Raw genomic sequence first — 19002 nt, 5'->3', positions numbered from 1 at the left:
GTTTCTAGGATCTACAAACCACACATGCAATGTTTTCTCGTAAGACTTAGTCCATATGAAGATAAGCAGTCTTGTAAGGCTCTGTGTAAAGTTGTCAGATGTTCTCAGTAGGAGACCTACTGCGCGGTTGCAGGTTTCAAATGTTGCAAAAGCAGCAGGTGTGTGGTTCACGTCATCGATCATGCGAATGACCCCTCCAGTCAGGTACATTTTAAAAAAATAAAAATAAAAAACGGTTTGGTTTTTTTTATGGCGCTTTGCTCATTCCAAGATTAAAAACAAGGCTTGCTTTGCTTAAAGACGCCGCATTTTAAAATAGCCCTATTTCAAAAACTGGGAATACTCAACAATCAATTTTTCTATCCTGCAAGAGCTAGGTACCTTTTTGGCTTTAGCTTGCACTTTCATTTATTTCATAATGACTCAGGCAGAATTCAGCCCCACTGTGGATCCAGGCAATTTACCGGCTTAGACAGAATAAATAACCTCGTATGCGCATGCAAATTATATTCTAAACTGCCCTACGAGTTTATCCAAGGTAATGCGTATCGTGGGAAATGGGTCACAACCGAGCTCCGAATAACAAAACGCATCGCCCTGCCTGGATAAACCCGCCAGCACTGCGCAGTAGGAGTTATGAATGTTCTCAAAGCCTGTATCTTAGTATCCACGGCATCTAAACAGTAATTCCTCTGATAAAATAAACGTAGATTTACATAATTTAAATAGTATTGTCGGTGTATGTTATTACACTTATTCGGATTTATGCTTGCTCACTCAGCAGATTGTGGGGAAATGGAAAGTGGCGAGAGCCTTGACGCAAGCGACGCCTGAACTGTGAAAGGAGTTGTCATAGCAAGCACACTCCCTCATTCCGGGCTCACGACCACCACTCCCCCTTCTCATCCCACCCCACCCTCACCCAAACACCACACATACACACACAAACACACACGGCTCGCACAGCGCAGTAAGAGGACTGCTGGGGTGGACCGAGAAGCTCAAATGCAGTAGTCTCTCACATTTTCTAACCGTCAATGAAAATTTATCTTCATTAAATTTAGAATTAATTGTTAATCAATAACGTATCAACCTCTTTGGACTTAACTATCTTGTACCAGTATGTTTTATTCAACATGATAATGATTATCGGAATATTTTTTCTTGTCTCGCTGTAGAAAAGGTGGGTGCACTTCGTGTCTGCATGCTGCCTAATTCTGCTCTGTTTGCGCATTGTGCTGTTCAGGACAGAGTAGCAAACGTGTAGCCTAATGTGGGTGTGTCACTCTTTTTACCGCTTGGAGCGCCTGCGTGTCTGCCATTGTAAACTATTCCCAAGTGTATGCTGTTGTATGCTATTATTCCCACTAAAATACAGCCTAAAACGCACAGGAGAGATGATTGCACTGATGTGGCCGTCTCTTCACGTAGCACATAACAATATGAGTCATGGAGATAGGAGAATACATAAAGTTCAAATAAATCACTGATATGAAACAGTTTAAGAATACCTGGCACTGTGTAGACTTTTTGCCATTTTTCACTTTTAGTGTTTGCTTATTGATCTTGTCTGTATATAAGTGGCTTTGGCCACATGGCTTGTATCCATTTCATCCAGAAATGATGGTTGCATTGGGTGTGTCCTCTGATCCCCCCCACCCCCACCCCCATCTCTCGTTCTTTTGAACAAATGCAATGAAAAATTAGTGATATTCTTGGGCAAGTCGTACACAATACAGAATCTGCACCCATTTACACTCTTTCAGACAACGCTCGCTTCTCTCTACTAACCTAACTGTATATCTGTCGGTTGAGGAAAAGCTGGGGGTAGGTGGAGTGAAGTTGCTGTAATTTCAGAGACATGGTGCATATAGTGTCTTGTGCCAGTGGCTGGGCTGTAGTGCAATAGATTTCACCAAAAGCTTTGTCACATGAAATCTAGTGGAAACATAAAGAACCATTGGTAATTTAAGCAGTGAACCAACCAAGAACTGCACAATAAAAAATCAATGTGTAATTCAGCGATGATGATGATATATTCAAGTGTGTGTGTGTGTGTGTGTATATATATATATATATATATATATATATAGAGAGAGAGAGAGAGAGAGAGAGAGAGAGAGCACAAGTGAGCAATGAGAGAGAGAGAGAGAGAGAGAGAGCGCAAGCAAGCAATGAGAGGATGGGAAGAGGACACAGCTAGCTATCTCATATCCACTGGACTCCTTGTTTGTCTTTCATCTATAATTAGGTTTCTTTTCTCTGCATATTGTAATGCAGGTAGGTATACAGTTCTGACTACAATGTCAGAGGATGCAAAAGGCAAACAGTAAATTATACAGAGCCACAGTAGAGTCCCCTTCTCTAAAGTTTGACTCTTCAGTAAGCTCGCTGGTGCACAGCTTCACAGTTAGGAATTGTTGGAACAGCATTAAAGACACTTCAGTACTACCTCTAAGTGCATTGCTATTGACTGTATTAAATATAGCCCACATAGTCTGTTTTAATTGTTTTAACCCATTATTGAGACCTTCATTCCCATTCTGTGTACTGTGTAGTCTATTTTAAGAGTTGCTATACATTCTATATCTCATATATATGAGAACAAAATCAGTTGTTGAGGCTAAATGTTCTACAGTTGTAAAATATTCTCAACGCTCCTCTTGCTAGACCTTCTTTTTAAGAATTCCCATGCAAATTAGAATTTAAACATAAAAAATATTGCATCAATTTGACAGACATTAATGACATTGTTATTTTAATTCTTTTCCAGTTATTTCATACATAACCACTCTACCTCAAAAGAAACAGTATCATAAAGTAAATTGAAGAAAATTGGACCTCACTGAAATTCTGCATTATCAAGATGGCTCTGAACTCAGATGCCAGTGCACCTAAAACTGCCCAGAATGTAGGGGAGGAGGAAGAGCAGCAACAGACAGAACAAGGAACCAATCAGCAACCAAATGGCGATGCTGGTCACACCCCAATCTCCTCTCAGCCAGTGAAGATTGAGCCGCAAGATCCAACTTCTGTTTCAGAGTCTGCTCCTGGCCCAGAAACCTCCCCCAAGTCGGATGAACCACCCAAAGTCCACCTCACAGTCATCAACGAAAAGATGGAAACAAGTAAACAGACTCTTGAAAGTAAAATACAATGTTTAAGCTAAACATCTCTGTCGTTCTTCTTTACCGCGAGTGTAATGTTATTGATAGCCTAGTCCTGCTGCCATGTAATTAACACCTCAGTCACACCGTAAACTGTAAAACCCCACATTTCCATGTATTTTTTTCAGTCACCCCAACCTATAAAAATGATTTGATGTCTCCCTTTTTCACTCACTTACTCGCTCTCGTAACCTCCTTCTTTCTTTAACCATTGCTTTTCTTGTACTGTATCCACCTTCTCTCCCCTTCACTCCCTGAGTAGGTAATGGAGTCTGCCCTACCACTACGGATGTCTCTCCTCCTGCCTCTTCCCGCACCTCCCCACCTCGTCATGCCAAGCCTGGCCATGCCCACATCAATGGGCATGCCCGGCTGGGCAGTCGCTCGGAGTCGTTGAGCCATGCTGGCTCGCCTCGCCCATCACTCACACGCCAGCCTAGTGCTGCCACCGAAGCGGCAGCAGACGGCTCCAAGCCCAACGATTATCTCATTCTGGCTATACTCAGCTGCTTCTGCCCCCTCTGGCCCATAAACATCGTCGGCCTGACCTTCTCTGTTATGGTGTGTGTTATGTTTCAAAGGAGAGGGTGTTGGACTGGTCTTCATGATCAATTTTTTAACAAGCAAGCAGGGGTAGTGATTTCAATAAGCATGTACCATAGCTAGAATGTTATCTAAATTAATGTGCAGTTTGTTGGTGCACTCAGAATATTAAGCCCGCTTTGTTCCAAATCAAATTACACACTTAATGCCTTCCATCATTTCCTCCTTCATCTGCTTACTGATACTGTTGTTTCTCATGTTTTTGTCTTCCATCATCTTGCCTTTCCTGGGCTCTTTTTCTGGCCACGCCTTCCCTCAGTCTCGGTACAGTCTGCAACAGGGGAACGTGGATGGGGCACGCCATCTGGGCCGCAATGCTAAGGTCCTGTCAATCGTCTCCCTTGTGGGTGGAGTTCTCATCATTACTGCCGCTATTGTCATCAATTGGGGACGTAAGTTCCACCTGATTTCAGAATACATTGGAAATGAATGTGTGACAGGTGGTTTTATGGGGGTCACATAGGGCCACTTGATAGTTTAGTTCCACCTTTGTATTCATGATTTATGTGACTGTAGAGTGTGTAATTGTTTGTGTTAAGAGCACTTAAGTAGGACATATGCTTACCTTGTTTATGAAAAGGTCATTGCATGTGATAACTTCAATGTACAGTCTGCACAATGCTAATTGGTGGGTACAAGCTTCTTTCATATTAGAATTAGTGTGACTACACTTTGTTTATTTTTCATAAGTGGAAATTAGTGTTTATTATTATTATTATTATTATTATTATTATTATTATTATATTTTGGCTAAATTATTCTATTAAGTGTTATTATCCTGGCATGGCTAGCTGTGGGTGCCTGAACATCTTTTTTTTGCCACATCTTTTTTTGATACACTAAAAAAATACTTGATTAGTATTTGAGGTATTACGTAAGCCATTAGGTTGTTGTATAGGGTTTGTTAGCTTTTTTGTATTTAATGTCTTCTGTTTGGAAAGGTACTCTACATCTAGTCCTTTCTGTGCATTTTTATTTGTGCATATTCATTGGCTTTGTGTGTGTGTGTGTGTGTGTGTGTGTGTGTGTGTGTGTGTGTGTATGTGTGTGTGTGTGTGTGTGTGTGTGTATACGTGTGTGTACTGTATCTAACAGACCTCTTTCCATCTGTTTCAGCTATATTAAAATCTTGAGGGTTGCCATGACAATGAGGGCTGAGGAGGAGTCTCTGAACAACCAACCAATCCATGATGCCCATCATCCTCTCATCCTTCCAGATATTTCTGAAGCACCTGGAGCTTTTTTCCGTTCTTTTCTACTCTTTGTCGAGACTCTTAGGCTAAACACTCCATTTCCACCTATAGAAACAAAACAATGTAGACCTCCCCAACACTATAAATGCAGGTATAATGACTGAAGCCAGCAAAACAGCAGTGCACATGTTTGTTTTTTTTCTCAACAAAAAGGACTGATCTTTCTAAATGATGTCAGAAAGGAAGCTTTCAGTGTGATCTTATTTCCTGTTTCCAGTCAGTTGTGGGTTTGTATGGGGGAGGAGCTGAAAAGAACAAATGAATTTGAAGCAGGTGATTTGTTTAGAGAACACATAGATGACCTGTCCCTCCACTACCAAGTTTATATATTTTCTGAGTAATTGCATGAGTTTCACACATAAAAAAGTCATAGAGAAATTAATTGAACAGCTGAGATTAAGTCAAAGGCAGATTGGAGTGAAGGCAGGCAATGTGGACTGCTGCAATTACTAACCAATGAAACAATAAACAGGTTACTGGAAAGCAGATTTCTATAAACATATGTCAGCCTGTGTTTTAAATGAGAAAGTGAGACTATTACACATGGTAAAAGTCCCAAAGGAGCCATTTCTTTGAAAGAATCGACCGTAGACACTGCTACAATATATCTCTCTCCCCCTGGTTGTCTCTTTTACTGTCTATGTCTATCCATCTGTCCAACTACCTTGCTATTTACCCCTTCTTTGCTTACCTCTTTGTTTACTAGTCTTTGGCGCATGAAGATTCAAACACAGTGCTCATGTGAGGAGAAAAACAACAAGAGAGAGATGCAGGTGATCCTCATTGGCTGAGAGGCTCACTAAAGCACACTGGAGGCTTGAGTAGTGTGGAGTTGGGTGGTGGGGGCGGGGCACGGGACCAAGCTGTGCTGCAGTCTTTTGTTTCCCACAGATGGAAAGATGAGGGAGGAGAGAAGGGAGGGAGGAGGTGGAGAGGGAGGTGGCCAACTGCTGAATAGATACTCCAGACATGGAGAGGTGGAAGGAATGCAGTGTTGCAAAGAAGGATGTAAAAAAGGATAACGTACTGTGTGTACATGTGTGTATGTGTAAAAGGGGGAGCTATGCCTCCTTTCCTCCTTCTGTATTCTCCAGTGCAGGCCATATCTATGTAATGGCGAATTAGTGCTATCTGTTAGTATGTAGCCGTTTTTTGCAGTTTGGCCGGACGCTGTATAGTGTATACCTTAATGTTTACAACAAAACTGGAAACCAGTATTAGCCTGTACAATCAGACACCAGATCAGGACCTTTCAGTATGGAGAATCATCACATTTATGTGATGGAGTCATTTCATTTCACCCAACAGAGTGATTCAGTTTTGTTTAGATAGCTTTGCCAAAACAAAAACTGTGCCAAATGTTTGAATGACAGCTTTTGGCTTAGAAGGTGTTTATGTTTGTATGCAGTAAGCTGAGACAGGGAATTAGAGTGTGCGATGTAGGAGGTAAGCATTTACTGATAGTACCGTGGGCTTTATTCTGAAATATCCCAATCCCCAAGTTTTCACAGAATCACTTCTTACATATATATCCTATTGTGTGTAAGTCATGTGGGAGGTCTAAATTTGCATTCTGGATGAACATTTCCCTCTTAGCCTTGAGCAAACCAATTCCTCATGGAAACATTCAAAACTTGTGAAAATACTCTCTATAGAAGCATACATTCTCTTACATGGTTGATGTTTACAGTATGATGACTTTGGAAAAGGAGATGATGGGTTATTCATTGAAATTGGATATACTCAGTTTTGGGGAAGGTGAAACCTCCTTTAGTAGCACTTTGTAAATATGTGAAAGTGAAGAAATCCATTTGATATGACAAAGTTTACAGGATTGTTAAACACCCTGACCCACATTGGTGGGTCCAGTGTTATCTGGGTTATATTAGTGACTAGAGAGGCTATATGCATTTTGTGTTTTAAAGCTGCACAAATGAGGTGTTGTTAAAGGGCAAAATGACGCTATAATAAGCACTTCAAAATCAATGTTTCATCTTATCCTTTCACAGTCAATTAACTGGATCTGAGCCTGGACTTGAATGAGATGTCCAGTCAGGTGCACACTAATTATGATGCCCATTTACTTATTAGCACAATTTTTACTAATCCTTTTCTTAATATAACTTAATATAACAAAAACCTGAAATGTGCAAAATTGACTGTATGTGGCGGCCACATAATTGAATATTCAGACGCAGAAGGTTCTGAAGCACAGGTTGATAGAAGTTACCCTGCTGGGTTCATCTAAGACCACCTCTGCGCCTTCCAGATACAAGTGTTATTAAAACCTTGAGAAATTATATGTTCTTTTAGTTTAATTTTTCTGCATTTTGACCACTTCCTTTTCTTTCCCAAAACATAAGTAACTTGTAGCATGCTTTATTATGATTATTATTTTAGACATGGTCTGCGGACCAGTGGAAAAATCTTGGCTTGGTTTCTGTTCTTGAAATGCTCTAATTGGTTAAAGATATTTACTCTGTCTGCACTGCTAGCTCTCCACCTGTATATAGCTATGTACATATGTGTATGTATAACTTTGTACTGCTGCCTCTGCGTTACTCTTTGATGAATATTAGTAATGCAAATTCTTGACTGTTACCACTGCATAGCTTTCACAAATTTCACAAAAAGTATTGTTTTACATGTATTTTTATGGTTATGTGTTTTAGAGTTATGCTTCTGAGTTCAAAATACACATATTCAACACAGCTTTTAAAATCTACTTTTCGCTGTGATTGCTTTATTGGTATATTTCTGAGGTCTGAACTTTGACCTCACATGTTTACACACTTTATTACTGAATCCACATGCTGCTCAGTGACATTGCTGAAAGAGGAACCGTCTAACATTTTAGCAACACCAGCAGAGTTCTAATCTCTGAGGTTCATTCGGTTCCACAACTTGTCTTAGTAAGTCCATTTCTTCGTTGCCTTTTTTAGGCACATCGTAAAAGCACTCTCTCTTTGCCATTTGCTTCTGCTCCTCTTGTTCAGTGAATATGACTTTTCTTCATTTCATAATTTCACCCTTATGTTGGCTGAGCCACCAGTGGTAGAGGTTGGTGTTTTTTTCTCTATGAACTTAATGTTTGTGGCATACTGCTAGACCCTGTTGCTCCTATAATCCTGACTTTGTGCAGACTTGCCTGTGCATGCCTTAATGGACTGCTTTGAGCCAACAATGTGACGTACATACTATGTAAGTCTAATCGTTTGATAGAGCTCTCTGTATTGACCTTCTTTCAGTACTGGACTGATATTGATAATGAGCTTTGTGAATAAATTCTTCCTCATCAAAGACATTCCTGTGTTTTCTGTCTGGAACACGAACTTCACCTCAAAAACTGTGCATGTATGCATGTCTCAAATTCTTGAGTCAGTAAAATCAATGCTTACTAGCAGTCTTCACTATCTGCCTCCCACTGTTTTTACTCGCTAGTTCCGCAGCATTGTGTGCTTCTAGAATGTTTAGTTTCCAGGGCAACAGTTGGTAAGGAGCCAACTAGTGTGAGGGAGGATGAGGAGAGGTAGTGTGCTCTGCCTCCAGTCTTTTAATAAAAAAAATTCTCATTTGAATTTTAAAGCAGCTTGAATTATTTAACGATTTTTCTGGTGTGGCTGGAGGAGAGGACAGAGAGGGAGGGCACTCAGGGGGGTTGCAAAAGCAGTGGCTAGAGGGTGAATCAGACATTTAAAGTAGGGTTGCAGATGAGAGAAAGGAGACACACTGCACAGATGTGTACTCAGGCAAAGAAAGCACATACTACCAACAGCAAAAACTCGGTTGTCACACCACACTGCCATATATTAGTGAACAGTGCACAGAGATATGTAACTGATATTGAATACTTAGTAACTCCTACTGCTACTGAGTAATGGATCATCAGTAATGAGGATAAAGGAGGAGAAAGCCCGATTGTAGATGATATAACGAGAGAATCCTCTATTGTAGTGCAGCTAAAGTTCAACGGGTGAGAATGAGATAGTCAAGTGTGACGATCTCAAAAATATAGCAAGGCGGAAAGGGTCCCATCCATGGAAAAACAGGTTTCCGTTCAAGCACAATATTTGTAAATATCCAAAAATGAGTATAGTCTACTTCTTTGTATAGTTGTAGCTTAATATTAGGGTGAATTAATTAGCATTTCAAAATTCCAAGGGTAGACGCCATTCTGTCCAAGGGTGGGCAGTGCAGTTAAAACAGTATCAGATTTCATAATTATGAAACCATATGTGGTGTTAAGGAGTGGCAGTCTTGTACACAAAACTGCAGAGCTGCATGAGTTCATATATTTTACATCCAATCTATCTGAAATTAAGCAATTACTAGTACTCTGTCTTGAGTTTGAACTGATCACGAAGTAGCGAGACACAAAAAAACTACATAATGCTTTTTTTTCCCCCTAATACAGACAAATTATTGTGTGCTTCATCATGCTGAGGGGAAAGAGAGTCATCGATTAGAAAATGTCATGGAAAGGTGGAGAAGAGAAATGAGCTGCAGGAGAGAACACTGAGGTTAACCTTGTGGGATTTAATTACACATTCTAATCAATTTACCCAACTGATGAATCTGATCTAAGTAGGAGAGGTTGTGTCTGTGCCCTGGTGCTTGGCAAGCTTCAAGTCTCTGCGCTAGCTGTGATGGGAATGGGAGCTGAAGACTATGGGTAGCTACAGGACAATTATGGACCAAACTCATGGACCAAACTCTCCATATCTCTCTGCTGGACTCCCTGTCCAATCCTGCCCAGCCTTCATAAAATAAATCCCCTCTGATTTGATGACCTTTAGGTTAAGGTCATCCTGATCTGCTTGTATTAATATCCAGCAATTAATAGTTCTTGAAAGTCAGATTAAATAAGATCACAAAGATAGCCAGTTATGAAAGTTATTAAGTAACTTTCAATGTAATTCAGGGTAAGGCAGCCTCCTAACCCTAATTTTTAGGTCCATATGTCGACAGCTAAATTTGACACACACACACACACACACTTGTAGTAATGTAGACAGTTTCCAGTAAAACAGAACATTTCAGATAGAGGTCCTTCATCAGCAGCGCACTTTGCTTGCACAGCTCATGGTGTGTTGGTTGGTGTTGGGGGTGTGTGTGTGTGTGTGTGTGTGTGTGTGTGTGTGTGTGTGTGTGTGTGTGTGTGTGTGTGTGTGTGTGTGTGTGTGTGTGTGTAGCAATACCCTGAAAGCAAGCCAGATGAGTGGGAGTAAACCAGGGTTTCAACCACTGCTTCAAGATAGTCTTCTTGGCAGGTGTAATACCAGCCAAGTTCACCATATTGTGACTCTACTTTTGATTTGAAGTTTCCAGATTATGACTAGGCTAGTACAAAACAAACCCTATAACAAACAACACTTCATATTTAAATAAGGAGCACATAAGCCTAATTTTAGAAGGCCTTTGGGTTCCTTATCTACGAAGTTATAAGAATACACACAGTCATACTCAAATATATAAGTCGCTCTAGAAAACGTAAATAAGTACAAACTATGTTTACTAAGATGTTTAATTGAGGCTGGTGTATACACACTTTTTCCCTTCGGGCTAATTAAACTGTTAAGCCCATGAAACACTCGGCCGACTCTCCGCTTTAAATGTGAAGAATGATTAACCGAGTTAATTAGTTCAGTTTAACCAGGAGTAACTCCGATCTCGGGTTTTTCCTGGCGTCTTAACCTACGGGTTCAATGCTGCCTCCTTGTGGTGTCTCTGTAGTACTAACCGCGGGCGGTAGGATACTGGTCTACGCCAGAGATTTTGCTGACAACCGGAAGTTGGTCAGTAAAGCTTTCCCTTTACCTCCTTCTGGTCACACAGGGGTACATTGATTTCGCTGCCGTTTTCACAGTCGTGTGGTTTTTTTTGTTTTTATAAATATAAAATGTCGAAGCTAGATATGTTAAATTCATATTTGTCGGAACGCTTGGCTGTAGCCGTCCGGGAAATTTTAGAAGCTGTGGAAGCCACGGTAACGCAATACCAACAAGAGACCGCCCAGACACGGATTGAAAACGAAACCCTCAAACAGCAGCTACGGGATGTTTTACGTGTAGCTGAGACTGCCGTGCGAGGTAAATTCCCTGTAGCTAGCTAACATATCTACCGAGTACTGTGTCTGATGCTGGACAGCAGCTGTAAGGTAACTGAAAACAGTATCTAACGTTAAAGCGGTAGCATCGCAGACCTGGAGCCCAGACAGTAGAGAAGCGTCTGGCTGGGACCTTAATAGGCTCCCAGTTACAGAACTCTGGGCTCCAGGCTCGGGACATCCACTAGTAGAACCAATTAAGTCTCGCAGTTATGTCATATGACTCTGCAGTTACGGTAAAGATAAATAACGGTGGTAAAATAAAAGTCCCCCTTCAAAAAGCTGAAACGTCGCCTATTTAAATTAACAGTTGTAAAGAAACGCCTTAAGAATCCGCATATCGAATGTTCTTTCCAATTGAGAATCTACTCTTTTTATACCTAACATTTCGGAAAAAGCTTTTGCCCGATATTTCTTTTAGGAATAACATTGATGAAAAGGGCTAATTTGGTTTTCAGACACATCATAACATATAATCAGCATTAGCTACAGTGCTCAGCGATCTAACTACTGCTTTCTCCTTCTCTCCGAGTTATTTGAGTGCTCTTGGATCTAAGTACAAGTACATTGGCCATTGTCATATTTTTAATAGACAGACTTGAAAACGGTTGGTTTTGAAAAACGTTTTTGCCTTGATTAGGTTTTAGTTGACAGACTGCCAACTGCCAAATGTGTCACACAACTTTAAAGGCTCATAGGCCCCTTATTGTTCCCTGTGTAGCTTATTGTTTATGTACAACCCCTTGGGCATATGATTTTCAAAGATGATCCTGGCTTTCTTTTTTACATTTATAATACTTATATCTAGTGGTTAAGACAGATTCTATATGTAGGCAATTTTCTGCATAACCAGAAATTTACTTCTTTTAAAGTTGATTTATGAAAAAGAAGTAACCTATAGATGTGGACTTTATTTTGATACAATCTCTAAAACTCCATATTAGCATTTAAGAAATCCACCAAATGAAACATATGTCCTCTCCATATGATTTTGTGAAAACTAGTATTCATTTGTAATTTCTAGAGTGGATTGCTTCAACATGTTACCTCCTAGTTGTGCTGCTGTCTCTTTAAGCAAACTTCAGCTAGTAAACTTCAGTTCTGGTCCTTACCAGAAACATGTAGTCAAAGCCTACTACTCCAGGCTTATTCAATTTACACTGTCTTCCTATTAAGTTTCCCATTGACTATAAAGTCTTACTTGTGATGTTTCAGCCTTTAATGGCCTTGCTTCGGCATATCATGCTGATCTCTTAAAGCGTTATCGTCCATCTAGACCACTTTGCTCATCTGAGACAGGCTTACTGCTAATCCTTTGCAACTCACTGATGGACAACCCTTTTCTTGTATACTACCTCATGTTTAGATAGTATTCCAGAGAATCCAAATTTAAATTCAGATTTAAAACATACTCTACTACATTTACAGTATACATTGTCTTTTATTTTGTTTGTGATATTAGGGATATTCTAATAAGGTACTTTTTGTGGAATCATACACTTCAATAATGTGATAAATTGTAATGTAACTAAAGTAATTTAATTCACTAAATTCATTAACTAGGCTTACACAAGACTCCCTTTCCTGTCCTTTGTCTTCTGCCCACCCAGAGCCAGTCCACAATGTCTCTAAGTCTGACTCAGAAGAAATGTCTCCCTGTGGCGAACAGGAGTGGAGCTGTATCCTGCAGGCAGAACCTCAAGCACCAGAGCAGGGCCCGGGACAGAACGAAGGCTTACTAAGTGAGGGGAGGCCTGATGTACTAGACATGGCATCGGTTTGCAAGGAAGAGTCAGATTCGGAGGTGGTAACTGCAAAAGTGGGCTCCCGCACAGAGTCCCACCCTTCTGTAGACACTCAAGACCACATCTCACAGCGAGGCATGGTCATGTCCTTACCGGTTGTGAGACTGCATAGGGTCAAGGTTGAACCAGAGGAGACTGAAATCACAGTTTCGTTGCTGGATCCTGACCTTCCCACAGATGCCGTCCTGTCCTACAGCCCCAGAAGCACCCAGAGTACGCTCAATCCCAGTGGAGGACCCCCACTTACGGACACGACAGACAGAGGTGCGGCCCGCGCCACGGCTCCCCCTCCCCCACCGCTGCGTCTGGAGAAGGCACCCAAGGAGGTCCGCAATGAAGTGTCATACGAGTGCCCGCACTGCAGGAAGTCCTTCCAGGACCTGCGTAAGCTGCACACGCACCAGCAGGCCCACGAGCGGACGTTTGGCTGCAACTGGTGCAGCAAAGCCTTCTGCCAGTCGGCTGACCTGAGGCGGCACATGCGCACGCACACAGGCGAGCGGCCTTACTGCTGCACGTGGTGCTCCAAGAGCTTCAGCCAACGCAGCAACCTGCGACGGCACGTTCGTATCCACACGGGCGAGCGGCCGTACAAGTGCCCCCGCTGCGAGTGCAGCTTCAGCGACGGGCACACACTGAAGAAGCACCAGCGCAAGCACGAGGAAGAGCGTCACTGCTGCTCCCTGTGCGAGCAGAGCTTCACGCTGGCCCGCTCCCTGCAGCTGCACCTCATAAAGCAGCACCTGGTCGAGAAGGCGAACGCGTACGCGTGACGAAGATGTCAGGCCTCATCCACCCATGTTTGTCTCAGAGGGCCTGTTACACTGGAGTTGCGCATCAGGAAGAGCAACATTAAAGCATCTGATTATGCCTGGTTTATGTGTGCTAGAACAAAGGAGTAATCTGAGAAACACAAGGATGCTTTGAACAGTATGGTAACCAAACAAACATGGACGGCAAGATAGCCGAACATGAACTATGCATATTCGTTACTGAGTTAACTCGCTGAAATACTGAATTCTAAAAATGAAGACGATATCTTTTTGTTGTTTTTTTAAGAGGTTTTTTCAACTAAATGGCTTATATGCTACAAAATAAAAGCTCCCAGTTTGACTGTGTGATGGTGTGAGAAAGACACAGTAGCAGTACACTTCTGGTAAAGCTTCCTTTTTTATGTATGTATTGACATTTGGATATCTGATCCTCATGTCAAGTCTATCAATGGATTAATGTGATTTAATTTAACAGATAAAAGAAAAGTAATTGTTATTTATCTATTTGCAAAAATAAATGAAAGTGTGGTTACAGTTAGAAAAACAACTGTACCTCTGGCTGGTGCTATTCCCTGTTCTCAGTGTTTGGAAAGTCAGGCATGCTGCAGTGACTGAATTGAGTTATTAGCGCTCCTAGACACAGAAGTCTCAACTAGTTGTTTTTTTTTCTCTCTGTAGCCATCTGAGAGCTTTATTGATCTTGGTTAGCTTTGTCCCTCACATTCATGGTTAAACCCACACTAGACGAAGATTCGTCTCTTCATGTAAAGCAAACTTCTCTTTGATGACAATACACACTTTTCTGTCTTGTGAAATTTTATTGTGTGTGGTTTGTTTGTTTGTTTGAATAAATCATACTAAAGTGTACATTTTCACTTATGTTGGATGATGTCATTTTAATCCATTGAGAGCTCTGAAAGACATCAGACATCTGTGCATCAATATACATCTAATAAAATCAAACCATTCTTCTGACAGAGTATTTACTTTCTCACAGTGTGCACCTTATTCATACTTTTATGTACATTTTGGAATATGACCATTGTCTATGTAACCTCAGGTCAAGCTATGTAGGAAATAGGAAGACCACAATGCGTACGTCAAACTAGACCTATAATATTTAATTTATATGTGCACATGTAAGACCCATGGTGCAGGAGCCATGTACACTGAGTTCATATACAAAGAAGGAATGGTTGCCTCTTTTTAAATTTTATTTAAGTAATGTCTTGAATTTAATATTGTTCTGTAGTCCTAGGCTCAAACTGTGTAAAACACTTGAAAAAAAATCACTGATGAAACTTATAAACCTACTGCTAGTGAAAAACACAAGTTAGTGTTTTTGTTTAAAAGTTTAGGTTTACAGGTTGTTGTAAGAACGCCAATAAATGCAGATATAAAACCTACTCAGCTCTAGTCACCTTACTTTTAAGCTTGCTGAGCTCCAGTCGCCAGATGGCAGTAAGATAGAAAAGCTTAGAAGAACTACGCTACCAAGACGCTCCCATGGTTTACTTCAGGTACTTTAAAAGGTTAGTGGAAAGAAGACATAAAAATGACCAGATTTTTGGCTTTTGCACCGCGCTCTTAACGAGCGCTTGATGGCAGCGGTGGAACAGATTATGGAAATGGTCGGCGGCACGGTGTTGGAGTACGAAGAGGAGACGGTTAGGGCACGGAAAGAAAACGAAATTCTGAGACGGAGGTTACGATGGATGGAGGGTGAAAATCCGACTGATTGGCCAGGTACCTAGACTACATGTTTTGGTAAATGGTAAGATTCGTGTTCAAACTGCTTTGTTCTAAGAGAGCTAACGCTTGGCGTTATTAACCCGATTCAACTGTCTGTACGTGTATCTTTGATCAACCTTTAACCCTAGCATGCTTCTGTTCAAGTGAGCCTCATCTTGCGTAATCTGTATGCCGACATCCCACGATATTAAAAGACAGCTATGTTGCGGATAACATAATGGCTCATTCCTAAAACTGCTAGCTACAAAAGTAATCCATTTCTGTTGTCATTGCCTATTATGGAGTTTCTTTTCGCTCCGAAACACGTTTTTCTGTTTCCATAGTCCTACCCCCTCTATGGTCCACAGGAAATAACTTTTTTCCCGTTGTTTGTCCAGTGACGATAGATAGACGGTCAATTAAATAACATTCTTTCTTTCCGTGGCCATCACCTTCCATAGGATATATAAGATTATCATTGACACGCATTTGCACCAAAGAGCTCGTTTTGCTTGGGAAGAAAGAGCATTGGGATATTTCAAGACTATTCAACGGAAGTAGTAGGGAACATTTCTACTCAGTAGCTTTGACATAGATCCTGATATTGCTCCTGCCCTATGAAAAAACCCAGAGGTTAATCACAGAAATGGCACATAGATGCTTTTTGCATCTCTTGTGGTTTCTATGCCCAAAACAGTCCACTGCTGTTTCTGTCCCAGGTGAGGCAGAGGTCTCTGGGCTTGTGCAGCAACCTGTGACCCTAGCAGTTGATCCAGCACTGGAGCCCTTGGCCATCAAAACAGAGGCCATCAACACCTGTGACTCACGGTCATTTACACCTGACAGCAGCCTTGTGGCACCTGCTCATACCACCGACCTGGAAGTGGTTGATCCCGGGATGAACGCACCCACTGATGCCGGCCTCACTGACAAAGCGTTGTGGGACTCTGCTCACAGCTACGTGGACTTTGACTCCATCATGGTAAGGGGCCGGAGCTAGAAGATGCCATTTGCTTGCCCAGACTGTGGTAGTGTTCAGGAGAGAAAACAGACTGATAACACACATGCACCTCCATGCTGCTGAGAGGCCCTTCAGTCAGCAGTCACAAAGTGTGTATCCTCAACAACAAGAAGCACAGGAGGAAACTCCAAGGTATGTGGAAGTTCTAAGTAGCGTTATAATGGTACACAGAAGTCATGGTTCGGTTCACAACAAAGTTCAAAGTTTATTTGTCATCTACATAGTCATACATGGTATAACTGGCAGTGAAATGCTTTTTGGAACTGCTCTGTCCAAGCTGAGGAGAGATGCAGGGAAATGGATATGGTTTGATGAATAAATAAATATGTAATGATTGAAGAGGGAACGTATAATATACATATGTACAATTTCCAGTGTACAAGTTTGGTACAATGGGGAGGGGGAAAAGCAACAAATCTCACAATTTCATAAAGCCATAGACAGCAGTGCAAATTAGTTTTTCATCTCATGTCATATAGTCCCCCATGAGGTAGGTGATGCACCCTGTAGTAGCACTACAATTATGATGTAAATACTGTTTTTTGTTTTGTTTTTTGTTTTTTAGCGTTTTTCTTGGTAAAGCCAATTTGTCTTCAGAAACTGAATTTCCATTGTCCTATTAATTTTTAATATTTTTTTGTTTGTTTCATGTAGCAGATGAGTACAATGGAGGAGACCGCTGAAAATGGTGAAGTTCACGTACTAAAGAAAATCTTATCCTGCCCATATTGTGATAAGGTTTTTGTTCATAAAGGGTGGTTGGGCCAACATATTCGGAGACATAAATCTAAGACCCCACCAAAGAGTGTGATTTGTCCAGATAACATCTTACCTGGTTCTGCTCGGAGAAGCAGTACCATAGTTTCCTAGGTTGGTTTCCTGTTTATTCCAGGCACTGTACACCCTGTACACCCTTCATGCGTAGGTAATCTGCACAACACAGACAACAAAAGATGTTGTATACATGTGACTTATTTCCCTTCCCTATATTTTAAAAGTTACTTTGCAGTTTTACAACTGACACACATTCAGGAATCTATTAGTAAAAATTGAATATAGAATACATTCTTGTTTTCATTGGTGTATGAACACCTGTAACCATAAATCATTGCTACCTTAGAATGAGCCCTTATAGGAGTAGGTCCTCTACCAACAGAGGGTGCCATATTGCAACACCATGTTTCTACAGTAGTCCAAAATGAACAAATAAAACACTGGCTCTAGAGATTGCATTTTGACATTGTATACGCAGTTTGAATTTGGTGGATCTATAGCACTAGTTGAAAGAAAGAAAAAGAAAGAAAGAAAGCAGAAGAAGAATTTGTGGTTTCTGCTGGTGCTAGCTAACCATTTTGTGTTAAGTTTGAGATCCCAAATTTTGAGCAGTAGAGGATCATATTTATGATTTAGCACAAAAAAAAGCAAGGTATGATGAATCCATGTTGCCAAACAAGCACAGACATGAGGCAAAATAAAATCTGTACAGGCAACAGCAGAAAACAAGGATAAACAATGGGGTGGCTTTTCCAAGACTGAAACTGTTGATGAGGAACAAATGTTTTCAGAGTGATGCCAAAATTGTCTGATTTCTGTTGGACATGTAATTTACCATACCAATTTGTTGTTTGTAACATGAACATGGCCAAGGGCATAGTGATCAACACAAGTAAACTCCCCCCCCCCCCCCCCCCCATGTTGGAAAAATCTGATTTACAAATCAGAAAGTTACCAGAATTGTAACTTTACATTTATGTGCCAAAACTAGAATTTATCTTTGGTATTTGGACCAAAAGGCTGGTGACATTACAATCAACCTACAGCTGATAAGTTATTGTTAATAGAAGTATTATGTTTTTTAAAACAAAACAAAAAAACGGTGGGGTTGGCACTTTGGAGTTCAGGTCTCTGACCTCAGTAACATTATCGGGTATTCTGTCTGGTTTTTGACTCTAAACAGAGCAAATCAGTCTAAATGCCTAGAATAAAATAGCATTTTATTAGAGGTGCACAATATAATGGTGACATATATTTGCTAATAAGGGCAATTTTGAAGTGATCTTTATCTGTCTTGTGAATTTTTATTGCGTGTGTGTTTTTGTTTGTTTGAATAAATAATTCTAAAGTGTAGATTTTCACTTATGTTGTCATTTTTTGTCATTTTAATCCAATTAAAGCTGTGCAAGAAGATCAGGCATATGTGTATCCATATACATCTAATAAAATCAAACCATTCGTCTGACAAAATATTTACTTTCTCACAGTGTGCACCTTTTGTACTTTTATATACATTTTGGAATATGACCATTGTCTTGTGATGGTTTAGGTAACGTAGGTCAAGCTATGTAAGAGCAAGGAAGACCACAATGCGTACGTCAAACTAGGCCTATAATATTTAAATCACATGTGCATGTGAAAGGCCCAAGGTACAGGAGCCAAGTACACTGACTTCGTATACAAATATACAAAGAAGGAACAGTTGCCACTTTTATTTTCATTTAAGTATAGTCTTGAATTTAATGTTATTTTGTAGTCCTAGGCTCAAA

General features: G+C 40.7%; 3 protein-coding genes across 8 annotated transcripts; all 3 read left to right on the top strand.

The window, feature by feature from the left end:
* Window positions 1-102: 102 nt before the first annotated feature.
* Window positions 103-8327, top strand: LOC113569887 (uncharacterized). Of its 2 annotated transcripts, none has more exons than XM_026997971.3 (5): window positions 103-1183; window positions 2774-3128; window positions 3430-3728; window positions 4030-4162; window positions 4887-8327. In XM_026997971.3, exons 2-5 carry the CDS (start codon window positions 2867-2869, stop codon window positions 4901-4903), a joined length of 711 nt encoding a protein of 236 aa, XP_026853772.2. In that variant the 5' UTR covers window positions 103-1183; window positions 2774-2866; the 3' UTR covers window positions 4904-8327. The 2 variants fall into 2 exon arrangements, with proteins under 2 accessions (XP_026853772.2, XP_026853769.2); XM_026997968.3 differs by having other exon boundaries at window positions 2774-3146.
* A 2439-nt stretch (window positions 8328-10766) lies between these two features.
* On the top strand, window positions 10767-14689 carry zgc:66443 (uncharacterized). The gene is made up of 2 exons (XM_026997894.3): window positions 10767-11112; window positions 12740-14689. Exons 1-2 carry the CDS (start codon window positions 10923-10925, stop codon window positions 13705-13707), a joined length of 1158 nt encoding a protein of 385 aa, XP_026853695.2. The 5' UTR covers window positions 10767-10922; the 3' UTR covers window positions 13708-14689.
* Window positions 14690-15182: 493 nt separating this feature from the next.
* On the top strand, window positions 15183-18586 carry LOC113569839 (uncharacterized). Of its 5 annotated transcripts, none has more exons than XR_014122821.1 (3): window positions 15183-15453; window positions 16158-16591; window positions 17117-18586. XR_014122821.1 is itself a non-coding variant. In XM_026997911.3 (3 exons), the coding sequence occupies exons 1-3, from the start codon at window positions 15309-15311 to the stop codon at window positions 17327-17329; spliced, it is 621 nt and encodes a 206-aa protein (XP_026853712.2). In that variant the 5' UTR covers window positions 15183-15308; the 3' UTR covers window positions 17330-18586. The 5 variants fall into 5 exon arrangements, 2 of the variants coding, with proteins under 2 accessions (XP_026853712.2, XP_026853711.2); XR_003409839.3 differs by having other exon boundaries at window positions 17114-18586; XR_003409840.3 differs by having other exon boundaries at window positions 15183-15481; window positions 17114-18586.
* Window positions 18587-19002: the final 416 nt, after the last annotated feature.

This window comes from Electrophorus electricus, chromosome 3 (assembly GCF_041902795.1).
Source record: "Electrophorus electricus isolate QZ-2024a chromosome 3, ASM4190279v1, whole genome shotgun sequence".
NCBI classification, from domain to species: domain Eukaryota; kingdom Metazoa; phylum Chordata; class Actinopteri; order Gymnotiformes; family Gymnotidae; genus Electrophorus; species Electrophorus electricus.
Note: the sequence above shows the minus strand (reverse complement) of the source record. Positions and strands in the feature narration are given on the sequence as shown.

Excerpts from the sequence above, each read along its gene's own strand:
- LOC113569887 (XM_026997968.3), top strand. The coding sequence starts at position 2,867 with ATGGCTCTGAACTCAGATGCCAGTGCACCTAAAACTGCCCAGAATGTA. Across the intron at positions 3,147-3,429 it reads AAGTAAACAGACTCTTGAAA|GTAATGGAGTCTGCCCTACC; the intron begins GTAAAATACAAT and ends CTCCCTGAGTAG. Across the intron at positions 3,729-4,029 it reads GCCTGACCTTCTCTGTTATG|TCTCGGTACAGTCTGCAACA; the intron begins GTGTGTGTTATG and ends GCCTTCCCTCAG.
- zgc:66443 (XM_026997894.3), top strand. The coding sequence starts at position 10,923 with ATGTCGAAGCTAGATATGTTAAATTCATATTTGTCGGAACGCTTGGCT. Across the intron at positions 11,113-12,739 it reads AGCTGAGACTGCCGTGCGAG|AGCCAGTCCACAATGTCTCT; the intron begins GTAAATTCCCTG and ends CTGCCCACCCAG.
- LOC113569839 (XM_026997910.3), top strand. The coding sequence starts at position 15,309 with ATGGCAGCGGTGGAACAGATTATGGAAATGGTCGGCGGCACGGTGTTG. Across the intron at positions 15,454-16,157 it reads AAATCCGACTGATTGGCCAG|GTGAGGCAGAGGTCTCTGGG; the intron begins GTACCTAGACTA and ends TTTCTGTCCCAG. Across the intron at positions 16,421-17,113 it reads TGGACTTTGACTCCATCATG|CAGATGAGTACAATGGAGGA; the intron begins GTAAGGGGCCGG and ends TGTTTCATGTAG.